We start from the raw sequence: 22,280 nt of genomic DNA, 5'->3' as shown, positions 1-22,280 counted from the left end.
CATCAATACACATGAGGGCCAGCTGCGGCCATCACATAAATCAATATCAAAGGGAAAACGTCCGTGGAAACCCTCCGGATGCGGGTGGCAGTGTGGCAGAGCCTGTCCTGGTGTGTGTGTTAGAGTGTCGGTGTGGCAGAGCCTGTCCTAGGGTGTGTGTTTGGGTGTTGGTGTGCCAGAGCCTGCCCTGGTGTGTGTACGAACACAGAAAAGAACCCCAGCACTCCAATCAGCTTACAATCATTAGGTTACTCTATTCAGAGAAAGCAAAACAAAAAAAGCAACGTTTCGGCCAAACAGGGCCTTTGTCAACCCTTCAAGCGGGTTTATGCTCTCCCTTTTTTCCTGCTAGCTTCCTGGGAGTTGAGTGCTGAAGCATTTTTTCTTTTTGTCCTGGTGTGTGTGTCTGGTGTTGGTGTGGCAGAGCCTGTCCTGGTGTGTGTGTGCGTGTGTCGATTTTCTTGTATTCGTTTTGCCACTCGGCTTTACCGAATGTACGAGCTGGACTTTTGACCAACATGTGTGAGTACTCACACTTACACTTTAGTGAATAGACCTGTTCAACTAGAATCTTGGTCAATCATTTACTTTGAAATTACGCAATACAGCTCTTTGCTCATCCTCTTGCCCCATAACACTGCCATTAAGCAGCAAATTATGAAAACTTTTTTGACACCGTTAGATGTCAAAGAATATACGGTATGCAGTAATACAAAAACAAAATGAACCGCACTCCAGCTGATGACTGAATAGCTGACCAATGGTTGACCCCAAGCATGGCTGGGTCATGTAACCCCTTCCGCCTATACATCTCCAGTGGTCTCTGCTCTTTGCCTATCTTCTTGCCCCATAACACTGCCATTACGCAGCAGATTATGAAAACTTTTTTAACACCATTAGATGCCAAATAATATACAGTATGCTGTAATCCAAAGAAATCCAAATCTTCAGGTTACTTCAGGTTACAAATTAATAAGATGTTTTGGGATTTGTCATTATTGCTGTAACGAGGCTCCTTCTCTGGAAATCCCCAGTGTTCTTGTACAGAGACAACGTCATGTTCTTTGCACAGTATAAAGACCTCTGAAAGAGTTATTGTCTGTTATTCCACGGAATTTCTGGTTACAGAAACTAAGCCGGGTCTTACCAGAAAATAACATTTCCAAATTTGCTTGATTTTTCTTAAAATATTGGAGAAGACCTTTATTTAAACTTCCTACCAGGTGGTGGAACAGGATGCAGCGGAGAGATACATTCATCAAGCTTCCATATTTTTAATCTGATGGTAAAAAAGGTAAATTCATGCAAATAAATAACGCTTATTCAATATGGAATTTTAAATGACATTTAATATTCTGCATTTATTTTGTTTTGGTAATTCCCATTTATCTAGAATTGATAGATTAATAGAGAATTCATTTTATGGATGTTATTACTAAGAAATATTTTTGTAATACAGTGTGCATATTGTTCATTGTTTTTATGGTACCTCTGTGTATATTACTATGCATATTTACAATAAAGGCGAAATATTACTAAGAAATATTTTAGATTATTTTCTCTACTTTCTATTAAATTATTAGATTCCATATATTTCTCTTGAACGTCTTAGTTGGAACTGCAGATATTTGAGACCAGAATTTGAGTCCTGTTGACCAAAACTGTTGTCTTGACTTCTCAACTAAATTGCAAATTTTGGCCAATGGAACATAATTATGGATTTGTTTTATAATTTTACAATCATTATAACGATCTAAATGACATTTTGTAATGTAGGCGATTTTGTCTAAAATGAGGTGATTTGGTCATCTTTTCTTGTTATTTCTAATTTTTTTAGCAGGTTTTGGATACAGACTGGAAACCTCTATCTTTCATCTCAAGATCTCGAAACATCATTTTGACTGCTTTTTCCAGTATTTGGAGCACTGAAGAGGACTGGATAACCAGAGAATAACTTGGTTTTACTGTTAATATTGTCTTTATAACTTGGCAACAATCACTACGTTAACATCATCTTGGTCTAAAAACAACCAAATTATCTGCTTTCTTCTACAACAATATTCAAGCGCAACTTCGCCCTACAAGGGTAGGGTGGAAAAAATGTGAGTTTAGTAAAATTCAGTTCAAATCTTTTTTTTTTCTAAGTTGTAGAATATGTTCAACGAGACAGAAGTGGTGGAGATTCTGCTGTTGGGTTTTCAGAATCCACAGAATGTAAACTCTTTTTTATTTGTTCTGTTCCTTGTGATCTACATCTTGACGTTAGTTGGGAACCTGCTGATTATTATATTGGTGGCAAAGTTTCAGAGGCTGAAATCTCCCATGTATTTCTTCCTCACTCAGTTATCAGTATGCGATATCATTATATCCACCATCATAGTCCCCAACATGCTCCATGTTATAATTAATGGAGGAAGCAGAATATCTTTAGCTGGCTGCATCACTCAGTTTTACTTTTTTTCTATTTCAGAAGCCACAGAGTGTTTCCTTCTTACAATGATGTCCTACGACCGGTATTTGGCCATTTGTCACCCACTGCGTTACACGTCCATCATGGGCTTTAGGCTTTACCTCCAACTCATTCTCATTTCTTGGCTTTTATCATGTATACTTTCATTTTCTGATGCCCCATTCCTTTCTGTTTTAGAGTTCTGTGGTCGTGTCATTGACCATTATTTCTGTGATCTTGCTCCCCTTATAGAGTTGTCTTGTACAAAACATACTCTTGCTGAACTTGTAGATTTTATCATAGGCATACCAGGTGTAGGTGTCCCTTTCTTCTTTATTATTTTTACTTATGTCTCAATTTTTATCACCATCCTTAGAATCTCCTCCAGTATCGGGAGACAGAAAGCCTTCTCCACCTGCAGCTCTCACCTGACTGTAGTGTGTGCCTACTATGGGACTCTAGTAATAGTTTACATTGCCCCCACCAAAAGGCATTCTTTTAACGTTAATAAAGTTTTATCTCTTCTATTTTCAATGCTATGCCCATTTTCTAACCCGATTATATACAGTCTTAGGAATGAGGATATCAAAATAAGTTTGAAAAAGTTTCTGTCAAAGAGCCCAAGAGGAATTTAACTTTCATCTTCATAAAGTATCTGCCCTTTGCTTTCCTCTTTCAAAGAAACAGAAGAAGAAGAGATAAACATGGCAAAATCTGGTTTTCTTCTTTGACCCGAGCATTCACTGAGCATTCAACTGTGACCAGAGCTTATCAGGTAAATTCTAGCTACACCATATTGTTCCCCCATATTCTTAGTTGATTGCGTTCACTAAACAAAATTGTCACACTTCATAATATAATTTGCAACCAATATACAGTATACTGGTAATAAAGCTATGCTTACATTGGTTATAGTAAGAAATTACTTAACACATAAGAGTGATTCAGGTATCTGATGTACTTTGCCCATGAACTCTGCCATGGTGGAGTCGGGTCCCCTGAAAAGGTTCCACTTTCCTGGTAAGGAGGGGGGATAGGATGAAGATTTCAGTGGTCCTTCCCTTGGATGGAAGGACCAAGAAGATTCGGCTATCCTACACGCCTTCTGGCCTGGGGTGGAAGGAAGGGGTCACAAATGCCTTCGTAGAGTGCAGCCCCTCAAGAAACAAGGAAAGGGACCTGGTGTCTTGGCGCTTTTTTTTTTATTTAACTGACCTTGGGGCTTCAATAAATAAAATATAAATATGCTAAAAAAGACTGATAACTTTCAGTTCTGACATTGTAACCTTTGTCTTGATTATCTACTCCCCATCTTGACCACCATTTCGCTGGTTCTTCTGGGGACGTCAGTAATGTTATATCCCAAGGCTCTCATAAAGAAGCCAGCATATCCTATGATCGTGTAAATGACTCAAATGAGGAAGCAGATTGGACAACAAGTGTCATGTATCTTTCAAATTGAAAATTTTAATAAAATAATAAAAAAGATATATTAATTTTGAGAAACCGCTTTGTGTTATCATACTATGGATTTTGCTCTGTGTTTGCTAAGATATTTATGGCTGTTTGGAACATTTATGGAAAGTTGCTTTTTCTCATAGAAGGCAAGAATTTATTGGATGGAGGGGAATAACTAGGTTTTATAGTCATTCATTTTCAATTCGCATAACAGGGCTTGTGAATCTATGTATTGTCTCTGAAAATGTCAGTGAAAAGGTGTCAGGACTGGGATACACAACAGTTTTCATTTAGGTCCAACCCTATTTTATTGACGTTTTTCATTTTGGGTCTATTTTCTTCTCTATGTGCCTCACATAAATATAATCAGTCCAGAAGGTCAAGGCAGACTGCACTGGTCTACAACGGGTTTGTCACAGGGCCAGGCTAACAGGCTAATATTTCAACAGCCTAAGACAGGAGATGCTGAAAGCTCGGATAGAAGCTCAGGGTCGGTCAACCAGTGGATAGACTAAAGCTACCCTCATAACAGAGCTGAGAAAAATGGATCAGTCCCAAGATGCCGGGGAAGTGAGCCTTGGACTGAGCACTATGCAGAAAAATATCCAGGGGCATCTGTCTCTGTACCCCAGAGGAGTGACGCCGGAGCAAGTGACGGCAGTCATTGAGTTATACCACCGGGAGCAGAGCCAGAGAGCATCCATGTCCCCCAGCTTAGGGGAGACAAAAGATCGTTCCAGGCAATTCAGCCCTTCAGACTCTGAGGACAAGATAGACCAGTAACTGGAGGTCTTTGAGAGACAGTGCCTTACCTTGCAATTGAAGCAGACAAATGGGTGCCGCTCTTGGTGAGTAAACTCACAGGCCGGGCTAGGACAGCATTTGAGTCCATGCCCACTGAGGATGGCCAAGACTGATGAGAGGGTCAAGGAACGATTATTGGCCCGCTTCAGAGTCACCCCAGAAGCACACATTCGAAGGAACCATGCCGACACCGTCGAGGAGGGGACCCAACTCATCCTCCGAATGGGTAAGGTAAACCCCTCACAGTAGATGAAGCTGTGGTTTTGGGGGATGAATATCTTGACTCATGGCGCACGGCCCAGATCCGACCCGTCTATCCATCCTGTAACCCAACAATGAAGGTCACATCCCAGTTCTCTCGGCCGACCATCAGCAATCCCTCGACATACCCAGCTCGCCTGGCGCTCTATAATGCAGCCCCATGGGCTTACCGCGGTCTGATTCAGGGGACCCGAGGAATGCCCCCCCAGCTACAGAGACTGGAGGGCAGGACCTGCTTCTGATGCGTGCAGGAAAGACACCTACAAACTGCTTGTCTTACTGCTACCCGACCCGCTGGAAGCCTCCCGGGGCAGACTGCCCCACAATACAGAGTATTGTCTGGGCAATGAGGATGACTTTGGTGTACTACATGAGGTAGGCCCGGTCCGAGCTACTGCAGGAGATAACCGAGATCACCACAGACAGGAGGTCTGGGTCAATGGCCAATATCCCCTTGTCGGCTTATCTATCTAAAGCCGTAGCAGTCAGAGTGGCCGGAGGACATGTCCACAGGATACCAATAGCCCGGTACAACTTGATTGGGGCACTGGGACATGTACTGTGGATGTGGGGCTCATGTTTGAACTCCCAGCGGAGGTGCTGCTGGCTAACGTCCTGGGACACTTAACCTCAGCCTACCCTGAGACCCTTGCGCCAGAGGTCTGCAATGGGGTAACGCGCCAATAGAGCCAGAGGGAAGAAAGGAGGAGGAGACCCAGATAAACTTTGACAATGCCCCTGACAATACCCTTGACTTTAGCCTAGGAGATATGGAGGACCGTGACGGGAACCAGAGCGCCGACCTACCCACCCCAAGTAGCCCTGACGGGATTCCCTATACCCCTAACAGCCCGTGGGCTAATGCAGCCGCATTCCGTCATGAGTCTATTAGCGATCCTACCCTGGTAGGGTATTGGGAGAGAGCTGGGGCTGAGCCAGAGGGATCAAATCATATGGAGCCAGGCTTGATGTACCGTCTGGCATAGGGCCAGAAAGAGGCTAAGGTACCCAAACAGTAGCTGGATGTACCCCAGAAATACTGGGCTATGCTACAATGAGTAAGCCATGATATACCCCTGGCTGGCCACCTTGGCAGAGACCGCACGATCACTCGGCTGACCCGCAACTTCTTGCAACTTTCTACTACCGATGTCCCTTGTATTTTTACCTATTTATTATATATTTTTGTAACGGGTTTTTGGGTAGGCCTACCAATATCTCTGTGGTCCTTTACCCCAGTTACCTCTTTGTGCTCTGCAGGCCAATCCTGAGCCTCCACTACCTGGGAGTTGGGGCACATAACTGTGGCAGTGCCTCCACCCAACGGAGCATCCAGTGTATGGATGTTAGCTCCTGCTGGGAACATAGCTGAGTAGCTTAAAATTAACTTTATATTGCACAGCAAAACACCATGCATAAACGTAACAGAACAACATGAAATATACCGAATGTGCAATATACAATATGAGGTTCACCCACCCACAACAATCACTGTGGCCCACCCTAATCTTCACCCTAGTGGCCGCTGGGTACCTTTAGTTGGTGCACATAACACAGTTGGGGCCCATGAGTAACTTACTCCACAGTATGGGTTGAATTGTATTGGAAACTTGAGTATGTCAGTGGGACTGGAGATCAAAATGTTTTATTCGTGTGTGGCTAAGTTCAGGGTGCCCTGTTGTGGAGACAGGGGAAGAGGTTTTAGGCTTACCACTCCACCGTCTACAATCAGGGCAGTTCAGCTTTTAGCCTCTTCATTGCCAACTCTGCTGCAAACAGCTCTGTATCTCTGACTATCTGCTGGAAGATTCTGCCAGGATGCTGCAACTCTCCTCTGAGCATGGATTTCAAGCAGGCCTCTGTTCCTAGGCCTCTCTCACTCTCCTTCTCTCTCAGCAAAAAGTCCTTCACCTCTGACAATGGCCCCTTTTTCACCTCATCCATGTGCTTTGCAGTTCGCCATCTGCTGGTCACTCCATAAGAACTGCAGGTGAGTCAGTAACACTGCAGCAAGCACTAAAATCCCTTGAGGGGTTACATTTTTATTTACTCATTATGTATTCGTTATTTTTTCTATTTATTCTTTTTTCTATTGCCATGCCTATGAACTCCGGGCCCGTGAGCCTGTTCCGTTGCCCAGTCTATGGACAGAATGAACGTTGCATTTTCTTCTGCACCTTTAAGCGATGCCTCACTGTTATGGTTGATGCTGTGTTTTCACGGCCGATCAGATAGGTTTGATCCTTCAACGTTCGAAGTGGTGCGAGGTCGGATTGTGTATTCCCTTCTCCGAGATGCCGCCCTGTTCCTTCGTCACATTGGAGGAGGCAAGATTCCCCCCGTTTTGTATACTCCATCACACAAGGAGAGGCGGGGAGTCCCAGGCATCTCATTGAAAAGAATCCACCATGATTGGACTACTGAGAGACACGTCATGACCACCCACATATAGGATGGATTGACCGAACGTTACAGGTTTTATACGTATGTTTTATTTGCGGACTTTCTCCATTGTGAGTTGATAAAGCTTATTCTAATGAAGAAGCCTATTAGGCGAAACGCGTTGAGAGATATCACTACCGCACTTTTTGGGGATTGTGATTAGGGGTGGTTTTCCCCACTTGTTCTAAAAAACGCTCATGCATAACAGTGAGGTTATGCCGACAACACTGTAAGTGCATTCTGTTTTTTCTTCTTGTGCTATAGATGAAGATACCGCACCATTTTTGTTCTTTGGTTTACTTATAGAGTCTATAGAAGAAATAAAGATCCGCTTTTATAAAGTTTTCTGAAGAGCCTCCTTTACCATCATCGCTTGTGAGTGCAGCTAGCCCAGGCAGACCACCAGCAGCAGAGCCCCATACAAAATGGGAATTAACCCAATCAATACTCAACCCCCTTTCCTGAAGCTGCCTGTGGCAGCTGAAAACGTGATTGCTGGTTTTCCTGCAATCGCATTTTCAGCCTACAGAATCCCTCCGTGGGAGTGATCACAGGCTTGGGGGCGGGCTCGGATCGGCTGTGCTGGTCTTCCCAGTCACCTGGGCAGACAGCAGCAGCAGCGCCCCCGCGATCACCATGATTGTGGCGATGTGGGGGCGTTTTTTGGGGATGACGTACCTGGTACGTCCCTGTCTGGTGGTGACATGTGAAAAGGAAGTTCCAGGTACGTCCCGGTCCGGAAGGGGTTAAGCAGCAAATTATGAAAACTTTTTTGGGCACTATTAGATGCCAAGGAATATACAGTAAGCTGTAATCCAAAAACAAATCTTTAGGTTACTTCAGGTTACAAATTAATAAGATGTGTTGGGATTTGTCATTATTGCTGTAACGAGGCTCCTTCTCTGCAAATCCCCAGTGTTCTTGTACAGAGACAACGTCATGTTCTTTGCACAGTATAAAGACCTCTGAAAGAGTTATTGGCTGTTACTTCACTGAACTTCTGGTTACAGAAACTAAGCCGGGTCTTACCAGAAAATAACATTTCCAAATTTGGTTGATTCTTATCAAAATATTGGAGAAGACCACCTGGTGGTGGAACAGGATGCAGCGGAGAGATACATTCATCAAGCTTCCGTATTTTTAATCTGATGGTAAAAAAGGTAAATTCATGCAAATAAATAACATTTATTTCGTTTGGAATTTTAACTGAGATCCATCCTTATGTCGTAGTATAACTTTTTTTAAAAAATAAATATATATATATATGAATTGATAGATTAATAGAGAATTAATTTTATGGATGTTATTACAAAGAAATATTTTAGATTATTTTCTCTATTTTTCTATTATGTTATTATATTCCATATATTTCTCTTGAACGTCTTAGTTGGAACTGCAGATATGTGAGACCAGAATGTGAGTCAACGCTGTTGACCAAAACTGTTGTCTTGACTTCTCAACTAAATTGCGAATTTTGGCCAATGGAACATTATTATGCTTTTTTTTTTATAATTTTGCAATCAGTATAATGATCTATATAACATTTTATAATTCAGGCTGGGTGAAAACAGAAATGTACAAGTCTACATGATTTGGTCAACTTTTCATGTTATTTCCAATTTAGCAGGTTTTGGATACAGACTGGAAATCTCTAATATCTTTGATCTCGAAACATAACGTTGACTGCTTTTTCCAGTATTTGGAGCACTGAAGAGGACTGGATAACCAGAGAATGACTTGGTTTTACTGTTAATATTTTCTTTAAAACTTGGTAACAATCACTATGTTAACATCATCTTGGTGTAAAAACAACCAAATTATCTACTTTCCTCTACAACAATATTCAAGCGCAACTTCGCCCTAAAAGGGTAGGGTGGAAAAAAATGTGAGTTTAATAAGATTCAGTTCAAATATTTAATTTTTTTTTCTAAGTTGTAGAATATGTTCAACAAGACAGAAGTGGTGGAGATTCTGCTGTTGGGTTTTCAGAATCCACAGAATTTAAACTTTGCTCTCTTTGTTTTGTTTCTTGTGATCTACATCTTGACGTTAGTCGGGAACCTGCTGATTATTGTATTGGTGGCAAAGTATCCAAGTCTGAAATCTCCCATGTATATCTTCCTCACTCAGTTATCGGTGTGCGATATCCTTGTATCCACCATCATAGTCCCCAACATGCTCCATGATTTAATCAGTGGGGGAAGAAAAATATCTTTAGCTGGCTGCATCTCTCAGTTTTACTTTTTTTCCATGTCAGAAGGCACCGAGTGTCTCCTTCTCGCAGTGATGTCCTATGACCGGTATTTGGCCATTTGTCACCCCCTGCGTTACACGTCCATCATGGGTTTTAGGCTTTACCTCCAACTCATTCTCATTTCTTGGCTTTTGTCATGTATATTTTCATCTTCTGTTGCCTCATTGCTTTCTGTTTTAGAGATCTGTGGTCGTGTCATTGACCATTATTTCTGCGATTTTGCTCCTGTTGCAGAGTTGTCTTGTACAAAACATAATCTTGCTGAACTTGTAGATTTTATCATAGGCATACCATATGTAGGTGTCCCTTTCTTCTTTATTATTTTTACTTATGTCTCCATTTTTATCACCATCCTTGGAATCTCCTCCAGCATCGGGAGACAGAAAGCCTTCTCCACCTGCAGCTCCCACTTGACTGTAGTGTGCGCCTACTATGGGACTATGATAGTAGTTTACATTGCCCCCACCGAAAGGCATTATTTTAACATTAATAAATTATTATCTCTTCTATTTTCATTGCTATGCCCATTTTCTAACCCAATTATATACAGTCTTAGGAATGAGGATATCAAAATAAGTGTGAAAAAGTTTATGTCAAAGAGCCCAAAAATCTAAAATATTTCTTCATAAATGATCTGTCCATTGCTTTTATCTTTCAAAGATACAGAAGAAGAAGAGATAAACACGGCAAAATTGGGTTTTCTTCTTTGACCCGAGCATTCAAAGCTCATTTCTCGTTTAGATGAGATATTATGGGGATCTTATCAGGTAAATTCTAGCTACAAAAAAGTCAAAAGTATCTTATTTTTTCCCAAATTCTAACTTTACTGTGTTTGCTAAACAAACTAAATTGTTATACTTGGTAATATAGTTTTGAACCCATATACAGTATATTGGTAATAACTCTATGCTAATATTAGTAATAGTAAGAAATTACTTAACACCTAAGAGTGATTCAGGTATCTGATGTATTCTGCACATTAATTCTTTCACAATATGTACTGCGACACAGATTACCGGCACAGGGTAATGGATTGATGAAGACTCCAAAAATGCCATGGTGGAGTCGGGTCCCCTGAAAAGGTCCAAGCTTTTCTGGTGAGGAGGGGAGATAGGTAGCTCTTCCGAGTGCCCCCCCTTATCAAAGATTCCCTTGGAGGGAAGGACCAAGAAGATTCAGCCACCCTACACGCCTTCTGGCTAGGGATAGAATATAAATATGCTACAAAATGGCTGATGACTTTCAGTTCTGACATTGTGACCTTTGTCTTGATTACCTACTCCCCATCTTGACCACACTCCATTTCGCTGGTTTTTCTGGGGACATCAGTAATGTTATATCCCAAGACTCTAATAAAGGAGCCAGCATGTCCTATTATGATGCAAATGACTTATAAATGTTCTGGACAAAGGAGAAGAGAGTTCTTATAACTGCAGGTCAAAAGAGGATGCATCTTTTGAATTTGTGATTGTGAGTGACTGAAGTTCATCTTCTCCATCAATGATTATGAGTGATATCAGAAGCACCAGTAAAAAATATATGATTCCTTTGGTTTGGCTCTTTGCAAGTGAATCCATTGAGTACAGATCATTAAAGATACTGTGTTGAGTCGACAGGCCAGTCCAGCCGTAGATGTTTTAAGTAGATGGCTATGGCTTCCTCACCTGTCTTTGATGGCACACTTTATTTCATGTCTATTAGATGAACTGAATATTGACTCCCATGAGTAAAGTATCCATACTACAACATCCATGACAATGGTTGTGGAAGTTATTGTTGTTTAGTCTGTATTTAGTAAAATGACATTCATAAATAATGTATTCATTTCAAGATAATAGCGGCACTGAGAATGTGGTCTACTGTCAGGATCCACCCTGCCTGCCATGACTATGCACTAATAATTCATGCTCATGTTTTCCAACAACAACTAGTGGCCACCCTTCTCTCTCTGGAGCACCCAGACCTCGTTATTGCTAGCAGCTGGGCCTTGTTACCTGGATTACCCTGCCTTTATAAACCTGCCCTGGCCTTCAGTCAGGGCCTTTGCATTGAAGTTATAGGACCGCTTTGTATCTGATCCTGACTTGTACCTGATCCTGGATTGTTCCTGGCTCCCAAGCTGAGTGCCCTGCCAGTGGGCTCCCAAGCTGAGTGCCCTGCCAGTGGCCTTCCTGCCTTCAGCCCTTCCAGTGGCCTTCCTGCCTTCAGCCCTTCCAGTGGGATTCCTGCTTTCAGCCCTGCCAGTTGGCTTCCTGCCGTACGTGGGCTTCTTGCAGTGAGCCCTGCCATCGGGCTTCCAGCCACAAAGACTTATTACCTTATTTACTTGTCTTGCCAGTTCCCTCAATATAGCCTATATCATAGTATACTGCCTGTGGTATCTTTCTTTGCGCCTGTCCCTCAGCTATGAGGCATCATGGGGTATAGATGGAACTCCAAGTATCCCTTGCGACTAGGCTCCTACCCGACCTGCTTACCCGGTTCCTGATATCTAGTTACCAAAAGTTGAGTTGTTAGATGTGTTAAGATTTTTTTACTACTCAGAAAACAACTCACAGATTCACTAATATGGGACTTTAGCCCAGGTGTGAGTAGACCATGACATGTGAGTTCAATGAGAACGATCATGCTCAAATGTATCCTAGCCGTATGGACTGTAGAACTTTATTCCTTCAGAAGACAATAATTTATTGGATGGAGGGGAAAAACACAGTTTTACAGTCATTCATTTTCAATTTGCATAACAGGGCTTGTGAATGTTTGTATTGTCTCTGAAAATGTCACTGAAATGGTGTCAGGACTGGGATGGGAGCATAAGGCAGGTAGTGCAGTCCGACCCAGAGGCAGGCAATCCATAATACCAGATAGAAAAGTCAATAATTAGTCCAGAAGGTCAAGGCAGACTACACTGGTCTACAACGGGTTAACAAGCCAAGGATGTAGGACAGGAGACAAACAGCATAATAGAGGTCTTAATACATAATACAGGCCAAAGATCAAGCCGCGAGGTCAAGTGAGGTCAGCGAGCTGTAGCAAGGAACAAGGTGAATGTTGACTGTGCAAAGACAGACACCACACATCAAGCATGGAATGAACGGAGAGCAGGGTTTATATAGGACTGTAGGTATAAGGCTCCTCCCATAGCTTCATGGTGTCACCTCCATCAGAACAGGTCTTGCCAGTTACTCCCTTTCCTGCATTCCCACCAGTGAGGACGTGCCTAGGACAGCAGAACATGTATCCCCACCAGGAGCAACTAAATGTGGTGAGCGCTACTGAATCGACCTACTCCACCAACACGCTGAAGAACGCAACGTGCATGTCAGTCTAGGCCGGGGATGTGACCTACTCCACAACCACGTGGTCGCATCGTGATGGAGCAGCCCGAGGTGAGAGACTCCAGCTCTGTGCAGGTGTGAGCCTCGGGGCCTGACAAGAGCTATGACATTCATGAACAAACAGTAACGGTTTAACCTTCCTTGACTTCACCTCACATTTTCTGTCATCTGTGGTCACGTCATTGACTGTTCACTCTGGTCTGTGCTGCTACACAATTGGAAAGGAAAACTAAATATAAAATCTAGAAAATGTCATGGGAGATGATTAAAAAATATATATTTTTTATTTCTGAAGTATCATATTTTTCTAATAAAAGTCTATGGTTGTTTTTTTTCATTAGTGTAGCTCTTGTTGGAAAATCTACCAAGTATTTGTATATCTCTTCAAAGAACAACACTTAAAATAATAATAATAATAATAATAATAATAAATATATAAATCCTAAAATAAATTAAAATGTTAAATATAAATCTATAATTGAGAGGAGGTTAAGGACGGAATTTAATTAGTCCAACTTGAGGAATGTTATATTGCCCATATTGAAAACGCTAAAAGTAACCTATAGGAAGCAATGAAAAAAATCATCACTTGACTTTTCCAGGCCCATTCAGCAATGAACATTAAAATCATCAATTCTTATTATTTACCAGGGAAAAGAAAATCCAAAAAATAAAAACGCAAAGAAAAAGCTGCCACCACCACCAAAAAGTAGTCCGTCTTTGTACGATAGCATCAGATGCTGCACTGCATCATCCATACATGAATAGGACTCAGAGATTCTAATGGTGTCCATGGGACCCATTCCAATGACTTTTGCTTGGCTTTTTTTTAATGTTTTATTTTTTTATGTTTCTTTTCCTTAAACTGACAAAGAGGGCCAATGGCTTTTCTGATCATCGCTGGATGGGTTATGGAAAGGTAGTAGAAAGGTAGATATTTTAATACATTATACATCACATAATACATCATTACATAACAAAATGGGGGTTTAGGGGATAGCAGAGCTTGGGGTCTAAGTTTCCCATAGTGTTTTTTTTAAGATATTATTTAACTTTATGATCAGAGCATGGGGGAGAGGTGAAATCGCAAGTGCTCATTTTAGAAAATAGACCTGCCTGTTTTTCATAGTAAATATAAATATGCCTGCAAATGATCACATTTTTTAAGGTCAGATGATTTCAGGCTCCGAAGAGTCCAACATTCCCTTTCATAAGTCATCTGCCCTCTACTTAAGTATCAGATGAATGATTTCTAAAGGTAAGTTAGCACCCTCAAAGATATCCCATTTTTTACAAGCTGAGTGAATGTGCTGAGTGTCCATGCTTCATGAAGGCCCTGACTGGCCAAATGGCACGTTAGGCAATTGCCTGGTGGGCTGCCGGGTGACATTGCTCCATACTTACAAAATCTGCCACTCCAACGGCAGATCGGTTGCCACAAGCTGAATATAGCTGGGCGGACGCTACATGAGCATAAATATGTAGCACGTGGCCTATTATATCCAGCCAACGGCCACTCTTACTTGGTTGGTGGCCACCGACCAGCTCATAGTCCTATGTCAAGCCGTGTTGGGATGTATAAGAATGATGATCTGTCATACACTGCAGTCTACAAAAAGAGACTACTTTGTGTCTACTTTGATTTCAGGTCAAGTTTAATCTAGAAGCAATCAACGTGAAAATGTACATGGAAATTTGGTTTGCCACAATCTCACTATTGAAGCAAGTATGTTCTGTTAGTGATTGGCTATCGTTCCATTAGAAACCACTTTTACAAACAAATAGTCTTTAGTTGACATTTTATTCTCTAAAAAATGTATGTTTAAATTGGTTCTCAGGAGTAAATGGCTCACACAAGGGGGTTCTCTGGAGATCTAAAAGGATATAAAGTACGGGAAATAACCATGCTAAGCCTCTCAGCTTTACCAACGTCGTGCTATTATAACCTCTGTTTCAGCAGCTCATCATCAGACACTGGAAAAAACCATTGGTCTGTGTCTCTGGTAAGTTTGATATAACCTATATTGATGCTATCACATATTCTTAGAGAAATATATTAGACAAAATAAAAAAAAAATCAGCATCCAAGTCCAAAAATGTCTATATTAAAAACGTGTTAATGGAGCTAATGATTTTTTGCCGCGAGTTGTGTTTTTTTCTATGCCGTCTATTGCATCATAGATCTATTAGCATAAACATCATTTTCTAGATATACGGTATCTCTTTCCAAAGTGCCAGAAGTGCCTAAAATAGATATTCGCTTAATTGCCTACTATCAATGAATTGGGCATAATAATCCTTTTAAGGACATGCAATCACTTGATTTATCCTTTCACAAGCATGTTAAACCTGGGGGGTGAAGCGGCAGATGGGGTGAGTATGGAGCATTGTCAGCCAGTGGCCCACCAGGCTTTTCCCGATGTGCCAGATGGCCGGTCAACGCCCGTCAAAGGCTTCTTGGTGGATAATTCTAATAGCCAATAACTAGCAATGGTTGACTATGATTCCGTTGAAGTTTCCTTTGGATGTTGGTTGGGTCAAAAAGTACTAAAAAAAAATGTACAGAAACCATAGTGGTGATAAACTTGTGTTCCTGTCTCCAGGCAATGGAAACCATGAACCAAACCATGGTCACCGAATTCCTTCTCCAAGGATTTCCTAAACTCAGAATATTAAGAACTTTCTTCTTCTTCATTCTCTTCATTTTTTACATAATTACAGTAAGTGGGAATCTTTTTTTTATTTGGCTGGTGGCATTCGACAGGATTTTTCACTCCCCCATGTACTTTTTCCTTACACAGCTGGCCCTGGCTGATACAATTCTGATAACAGATATCGTCCCCAACATGTTGTCGGTCATGTGGGATGAAGAAAGGACTATTCCTTTTTCCTTGTGCATTACCCAGTTTTATTTTTTTGCTGACTCTGAAACATCAGAGTGTTTCCTTTTGGCCGTAATGGCCTACGACCGATACGTGGCTATCTGTAACCCTCTAAGGTATACATTTCTAATGAACCCCGTGTTCTGCGTTAAATTGGTGTCCATATCTTGGCTCTTCAGTTTATGCGTTGCATCGGTTGACGCATCATCATTAGTTGAACTTCACTTTTGTAGATCAAATGTCATTAATCATTTCTTTTGTGATCTTATTCCTCTACTAGAGCTTTCTTGTTCAGACACATCTTTTATTAAATTAGAAATTCTAATCATGTGTATTCCCGTGGCTTTCATCCCAATCATCATAATCACAGTTTCTTACGCATTTATCGTTGTTGCCGTCTTTAAGATCTCCAACGCAAGTGGAAGATGGAAAGCCTTTAACACCTGCAGCTCCCACCTTATCGTGGTCTCCATATATTATGGATCACTGATTGGTATTTATTTGCTTCCGGGAAAAGGAAAATCACTAAATGCCAAGAAATTCCTATCTTTGTTTTATACGGTGCTGACTCCGATGATTAACCCCATCATCTACAGCCTAAGGAATCGTGACATTAAGGAGGCCTTTAAAAAAATGTCTATTAAGTGGATCAAGGTCCTTTAAATAAGGAGCAGTTGACACAATCATACCGAAAATTGTTATGTATTTGTTTTAGAACTTTCAAGCTTCAAGACCTGCTTTAGATCCCAATAATCTTAAGGCAAAATTTCTAGGTTCTCACCATAAGTTCTACAAACAAAAAACAAAAACACAGTGATGAGCAAACTGATTAGAACATAGTAAAACGTGTCACATGAGACACTTATGTCAGGCCCCTGTATTACCTTGCCACCGGACTGGGAGATCCCCTCTCGCTACTACTCTGGCCTGATTCTTCCTCTGGGGTCTCGTGGTCGTGGTGTAGGCCGCATCCCTGGCCTTTAGTAAGGCGCAACCTCTTGGAGCGAGCGAAAATGCCTTGCTGACAGTGGGGGGGGGCATGTCCTGCGGCACAATGGCGGGGTCTCATTGGAGGAGGTAGGGCAGGAGGAGGAAAGGAGTGGAGAAGGTCAGATCCACTCCAATAGTGAGTAGCATGGAGAGGAGGAAGGCTAGTGTCTGGTTGGAAGAGCCCTGACAGGGTTATTTAAACCCCCAGCATTGCTCGTTTTCAAGCTGTTCCCTTGATCCCTGTTACTTGGGTCCTCTTTTTGCCCCACCTATTTGATACCTTGTGTCTGTACTTTGTGGATTACCCGGCTTCCTGACCTCGGCTATACTACTGGACCTTTGTGATTCTCTCCTACCCTCGGCCTCGTCTTTACTACTGGACTTTTGTGATAATCCCCTACCCTTGACCTCGGCTATACTACTGGACTTTTTTGATGCTCTCCTACCCTTGACCTTGGCTTGTTCTATCTACATTCCATTTACTACCTGACTGAACCTGCTGGAATAAATACTCTTCTGGGAGATTTGTTTTCTTGTATGGACATTCCGCAATTTAGGTGTCTCTTTGCACTATGCTCGGATCACCCAACCCTGGCAACTGAACTCTTTTTACATCTTTAAATAACATTTGTTTTGTCATGTGTCTTCTTTTAGCTTCACATAACTGAGCATTAAGTTTGCATTTTTTACTTCCCATATCACCACATGTATTTAATATTACAAATGAAACATACTTTTGATGAACAGCTCAGGTTTCCATGTCTAGCCTTAATGATAGCCCACAGGTTTTCAATGAGGTTTAAATCATGTATGTTCCCAGACCATTGACGCATCCTGACATGTAGCATGGTGCAAGGTCCTGTCACACTATTCCATGCCCAATGATAAATTTGTGTTAGTGGGGAACAATTCTCTATCTCAGCATTTTAATCTAATGATTATTTTCTCAACAGTTTTTCCCTGCTATAAAAGTATGTGAGCACTGAGTATTTGTGCAAATGTTAACATGAAATAGTTAACATGCACGCATCGCACAGACCTTTTCCGGCTGCCGGAGAGGAGGATCCGGTTCCCCTGCAGCGCTGCGGGGGATCTGGATCTTAGTCTTGTAGTCAGACCTCTATTTGAGATCTGATTAGAAGATGACCTCGAACATAAGACGATGGTTATTTTTCAGAGCAAATCGAGCAAATACGGTATAAATGAAATCTATGAAGTCACATATTTAGTAAAGATTTTATTCTATGTTATAAAGTTTAAACTACTTTATTCATGTTGTTGTTCCATTAAATAAAACATCAAGGAAGGTTCCTCCAGTGTCCATCAACTTGTGTAAGGCGTGAGAGTGTGTGTGTATGTATGTGTAAACGTAGACATACTTCTCATGGAGGATCTATACAGGGAAGATCCAGGTGCATGGAGGCAATATCCAGGAGCCCACTAGAGATCAACAAAACTCAAAAGAAAAGCCGGCTCAACTTGATATATCCATAAAGGAATATCTTTATTGAAACATTGATTCAAATAAAATTGCCCTTGGCAGAAGTCCCATGCCAGCCAGCAACTTTTCCTGTATCCTTGTATGAACTTCTTCCAAAATTGGCAGAGCTTCTCAAGAAGTCCTCTCCGAGACACTGAAGCGTTCAGCAGAGAAGGTAGGGAGACATTCAGTGAGCATGAGAGACAGGGTGAACGGAAATTAGAGTGTGAGTGAAAGAGAGTGTGAGAGTGAGTGAATGAGACTAAATGTGGGTGCCACATTTTTCTTGTAATTCTTTTACTAAGGCAGATTAAGGCAGACACGCAACTGAAGGCCACGTTGAAGACTACCAGAGGATGGGGAGATGAGGGAAGAAATATGTTAGTAAACTTTTGTATGCATATAAATATCCATTGTATGACCTTAATCTGTCTGAGAAAGAATTAGAAGAGGAAGAAAGAGAAGAAGAATTTTCACCATTAAATACTATCCCTTGTAAGAGCCTTTAAATGATAGTTGTTAAAATGCTTCTTTTATCTGTTTTTTTTTCATTATTCAAAATAAATAATGAATCCTGAATTCATTATTATTTTTTTAGTTATACCGTCACCTGGGATGTTCCTGAATTCTCTGTATAATTTCGGTCCCACTTCTCATTATAATCGTGCCAGCCATGTTCTGTTTTACAAAGAAGGTATAAAAATCTTGGAGAAAATTAACAGGAACTTTTCATTCCCTGCAAGCCGTGCGACTGACTGCACCATAAGAGAATGATGCTCACCTCCGTTATCAGAGTCCTCCAGGAGAACGATGAATAAGAACAAAAGACAAAAATATAGGTACAATAAATTAAAATATTGTGGATGAATTAAAATAATAGAAAAACCATATAGTGACATCATGTGACATTTTGATAAAATGTGACGATTTTTATTTATAGAATGCTTACATCAGCAGTTTTGGAACCCTACCATAAAATGGGGATAACAGAACCATAAATGAGGATAGGAGGAAAAAATTAGAGTTAGTACCTTAGTTGGAGATGGGAGAAGACAATTGTCAGGTAGGTCATTAAAAACATGCTGAAAAAAAGGGAAAATCCTTTAAAAATGTTAATTTTTAGTCATTTTAGGTCCATGATTATGTAGAAGTCTTCTAAGTGGCCGTTGACCATTACAAGTTCATTTTTAATTCTTCTTGGCAGCTTCTTCTGGTTGACATTTTTTTTTATTTTGTTTACAAAGTTGGTATAGGATAATGAAACACAACACTTGATAAAGAGCCCAACATCGATATATACATTCCACGTGCATTGTATATGGTTTGCCAGCACTCTAATAAAAGGGCTTTAAAGGTCATAGCTTGAGATGAGGTTTTTATAACTGTGTATTTTTATTGTCAATGAGGATCATCCCTAATCACACATTTATTTACATAATATCAACAAAAGAAAAATGTAGATATAAAAGATATATGTTTCTAAAAGTATCTTTACTCATATACATATCAGCTCTGCTTGATCCATACATCTCCCATAGTATTCTACATTTTAAAAGCAGATAAAAAAAAATATATATATATATATATATATATATATATATATATATATATATAAATACCTGTTTATGTTATTTTTTGATAATTTTTGATAATTGTGATAATTGGACATTTTCATTGCTACTAATTACATATTTCAAACGAGCTCTTGCGATGTGTAAAGTTCTAATTATTTTTCCAAATTATTTTGAGAAATGGTCATTGGGCTGTGTTTTTATAATCATCCTCTCTGGTTGGATATGCTGAAATTATTTTGAACATGAAGCATGTAACATGAAAAGGATATTTAATAATTGATTTAGAGTTCTACAAGAAATCATGCCCTCTTTTCTTTTGTCTATAGGTTATGACCGGGGTCAACCACACACAAGTGACAGAGTTCCTCCTCTTAGGATTTAAGAACATATATGTTTTAAACCTTGTTACATTTATTATATTTCTTCTAATATATTTCTTGACGTTGGCAGGAAACCTTCTAATTATTATAATGGTATCGAAAGTCCAAAGTTTGAAAGCTCCAATGTACTTCTTCCTTAGTCATTTGTCCTTATCTGACATCTTGCTTACTTCTGCTATTACCCCTAACATGCTCCATGTTGTACTCCATGGTGGAGCTACCATCTCGGTGAAAGGTTGTATCACCCAACTCATCTTCTATAGCGGCAACTCAGCCGCAGAATGTCTTCTGCTCACAGTGATGTCCTATGACCGATATTTGGCCATTTGTAACCCGTTGCATTACAACTCTATCATGGATCTCAGTCTTCGTCTCCATCTAGTACTTTGGTCCTGGGTTATAGCTTTTATGGTAGCGTTACTATTATCTATTTTCTTGTGGCAGTTACAGTTCTATGGTGCTCAAACAATGGACCATTATTTCTGTGACCTTGCTCCTCTTCTTGAGCTGACTTGTTCTGACCATTCCACCGTACAATTAGTGAGTTTTGTTTTAACAATACCTCTGCTTATCCTTCCATTTTTCTTTATCCTTTTCACATATATTTCAATTTTTCTCAGCGTCCTCAAGATCAATTCAGCATCTGGGAAAAAGAAGGCCATCTCCACTTGTAGCTCCCACTTGATTGTGGTGAGCACATATTACGGGACATTAATGAATATTTACATGGTACCCTCTAAAGGCCATGCATTTAATGTCAATAAACTTGTATCCCTTCTTTACACGGCACTAACTCCTCTCAGCAACCCAATTATATATAGTCTGAGAAATCAGGAGATCATGGGAGTTTTGAAGAAATTTCTATCTATGTTAAGATAGAATGAAACTGAAATCTTACTTTACCAGTACCATCTATCGGAATGGCTTTTAAACTTGTTCACATGGACAATCAATTTGGTTTCCTGGCCTTTCGGCTTGGATGATTTTTTAAATTTAATTCAGAAATAAAACTCATCACTCACCCTTACTCTTTGTCATGCTCTTCTCCATGCCTCCATAGCTCTGCTTCGTGTTTTTCACTTCTTTCTTCTCCAGTGAGCCCTCTTCTCCTTCTGATCTGATGCGTTGCCATCACCCTCTTAGCACTTGTGCATCAGGACCAAGAAACAATTCTGGCAAGTACTGGGAGGCTTTTCTTGAAGCACCAGTTTGATTTTGCATACATAGGCAGCTTTATGAAGAGAAGGCTAATGTTATTGGAGAAATGGGCAGCAGGAGTATCAAGATGGTGGTTGATTGTACTTACATGTCCAAGGTGGGGTGTAATGTTGGACTTGGTGTAAACTAGATCAGCATTGGGGCTAAAGGTTGTTTGGAAAACTTAAAGCTCTAGTTTTTTTAGATATTTGCATTATACACTCAATTAAAGAATAGAAACAAGGATAGTGACAAGGTGAAACGGTGAGGCCACTGGATAGCAAGCTCTTATGTATTAAACGTCGGTCGAGCAAAAATGGCACACATAAGCGGTTTGGGGACAAAGTTGGTACTGACAAGCTGTTTGGTGGCAAAGCTTGCCCTGTAGCACATTTTGCTTGGTGAAGTTGTGGGTACACCCGGGCATTTTTTTCACAGAGACCCTGTGGTTTCTAGTTGTGCCCCTTTTTTCACTTCATCCTGGAACCCACAAAAATGTAAATAACATTGGAAGATTGAGTGGCAGAGGATATTCATTCTTCTTCTAAGGTTACCCATTGAAAGTAACACTAACTTATGGTGAATCTGCCTCAGAATGATAATTTTATTGAAATAAATACATTAAGAAATGAAAGAAAATGAAGTAAAGGGGTTAATTCTGTCGAACTTGCAAACTCTTTTATTCTATTTATTTGGGGTTTTGTTTGTATTAAACTGTTAGACAAAAGGATCATGGGAATATATTTTATTTGAATAAATGCAAATGAGCAC

The 22,280-nt window shown here is 40.5% G+C and overlaps 3 protein-coding genes across 3 annotated transcripts; all 3 read left to right on the top strand.

Moving 5' to 3' along the window:
- Window positions 1-2,154: 2,154 nt before the first annotated feature.
- On the top strand, window positions 2,155-3,084 carry LOC128491642 (olfactory receptor 11L1-like). The gene has a single exon (XM_053463958.1). It carries the CDS (start codon window positions 2,155-2,157, stop codon window positions 3,082-3,084), a length of 930 nt encoding a protein of 309 aa, XP_053319933.1.
- Window positions 3,085-15,612: 12,528 nt separating this feature from the next.
- Window positions 15,613-16,551, top strand: LOC128491641 (olfactory receptor 1019-like). Its single transcript, XM_053463957.1, has one exon. It carries the CDS (start codon window positions 15,613-15,615, stop codon window positions 16,549-16,551), a length of 939 nt encoding a protein of 312 aa, XP_053319932.1.
- Window positions 16,552-20,261: 3,710 nt separating this feature from the next.
- Window positions 20,262-21,191, top strand: LOC128491640 (olfactory receptor 10A7-like). The gene has a single exon (XM_053463956.1). The coding sequence runs from the start codon at window positions 20,262-20,264 to the stop codon at window positions 21,189-21,191; it is 930 nt and encodes a 309-aa protein (XP_053319931.1).
- The last annotated feature ends 1,089 nt before the right edge of the window (window positions 21,192-22,280 follow it).

Source organism: Spea bombifrons, chromosome 4 (assembly GCF_027358695.1).
Source record: "Spea bombifrons isolate aSpeBom1 chromosome 4, aSpeBom1.2.pri, whole genome shotgun sequence".
Classification (NCBI taxonomy): domain Eukaryota; kingdom Metazoa; phylum Chordata; class Amphibia; order Anura; family Pelobatidae; genus Spea; species Spea bombifrons.
Note: the sequence above shows the minus strand (reverse complement) of the source record. Positions and strands in the feature narration are given on the sequence as shown.

Coding starts and splice junctions, on each gene's coding strand:
- LOC128491642 (XM_053463958.1), top strand. CDS start 2,155: ATGTTCAACGAGACAGAAGTGGTGGAGATTCTGCTGTTGGGTTTTCAG.
- LOC128491641 (XM_053463957.1), top strand. CDS start 15,613: ATGGAAACCATGAACCAAACCATGGTCACCGAATTCCTTCTCCAAGGA.
- LOC128491640 (XM_053463956.1), top strand. CDS start 20,262: ATGACCGGGGTCAACCACACACAAGTGACAGAGTTCCTCCTCTTAGGA.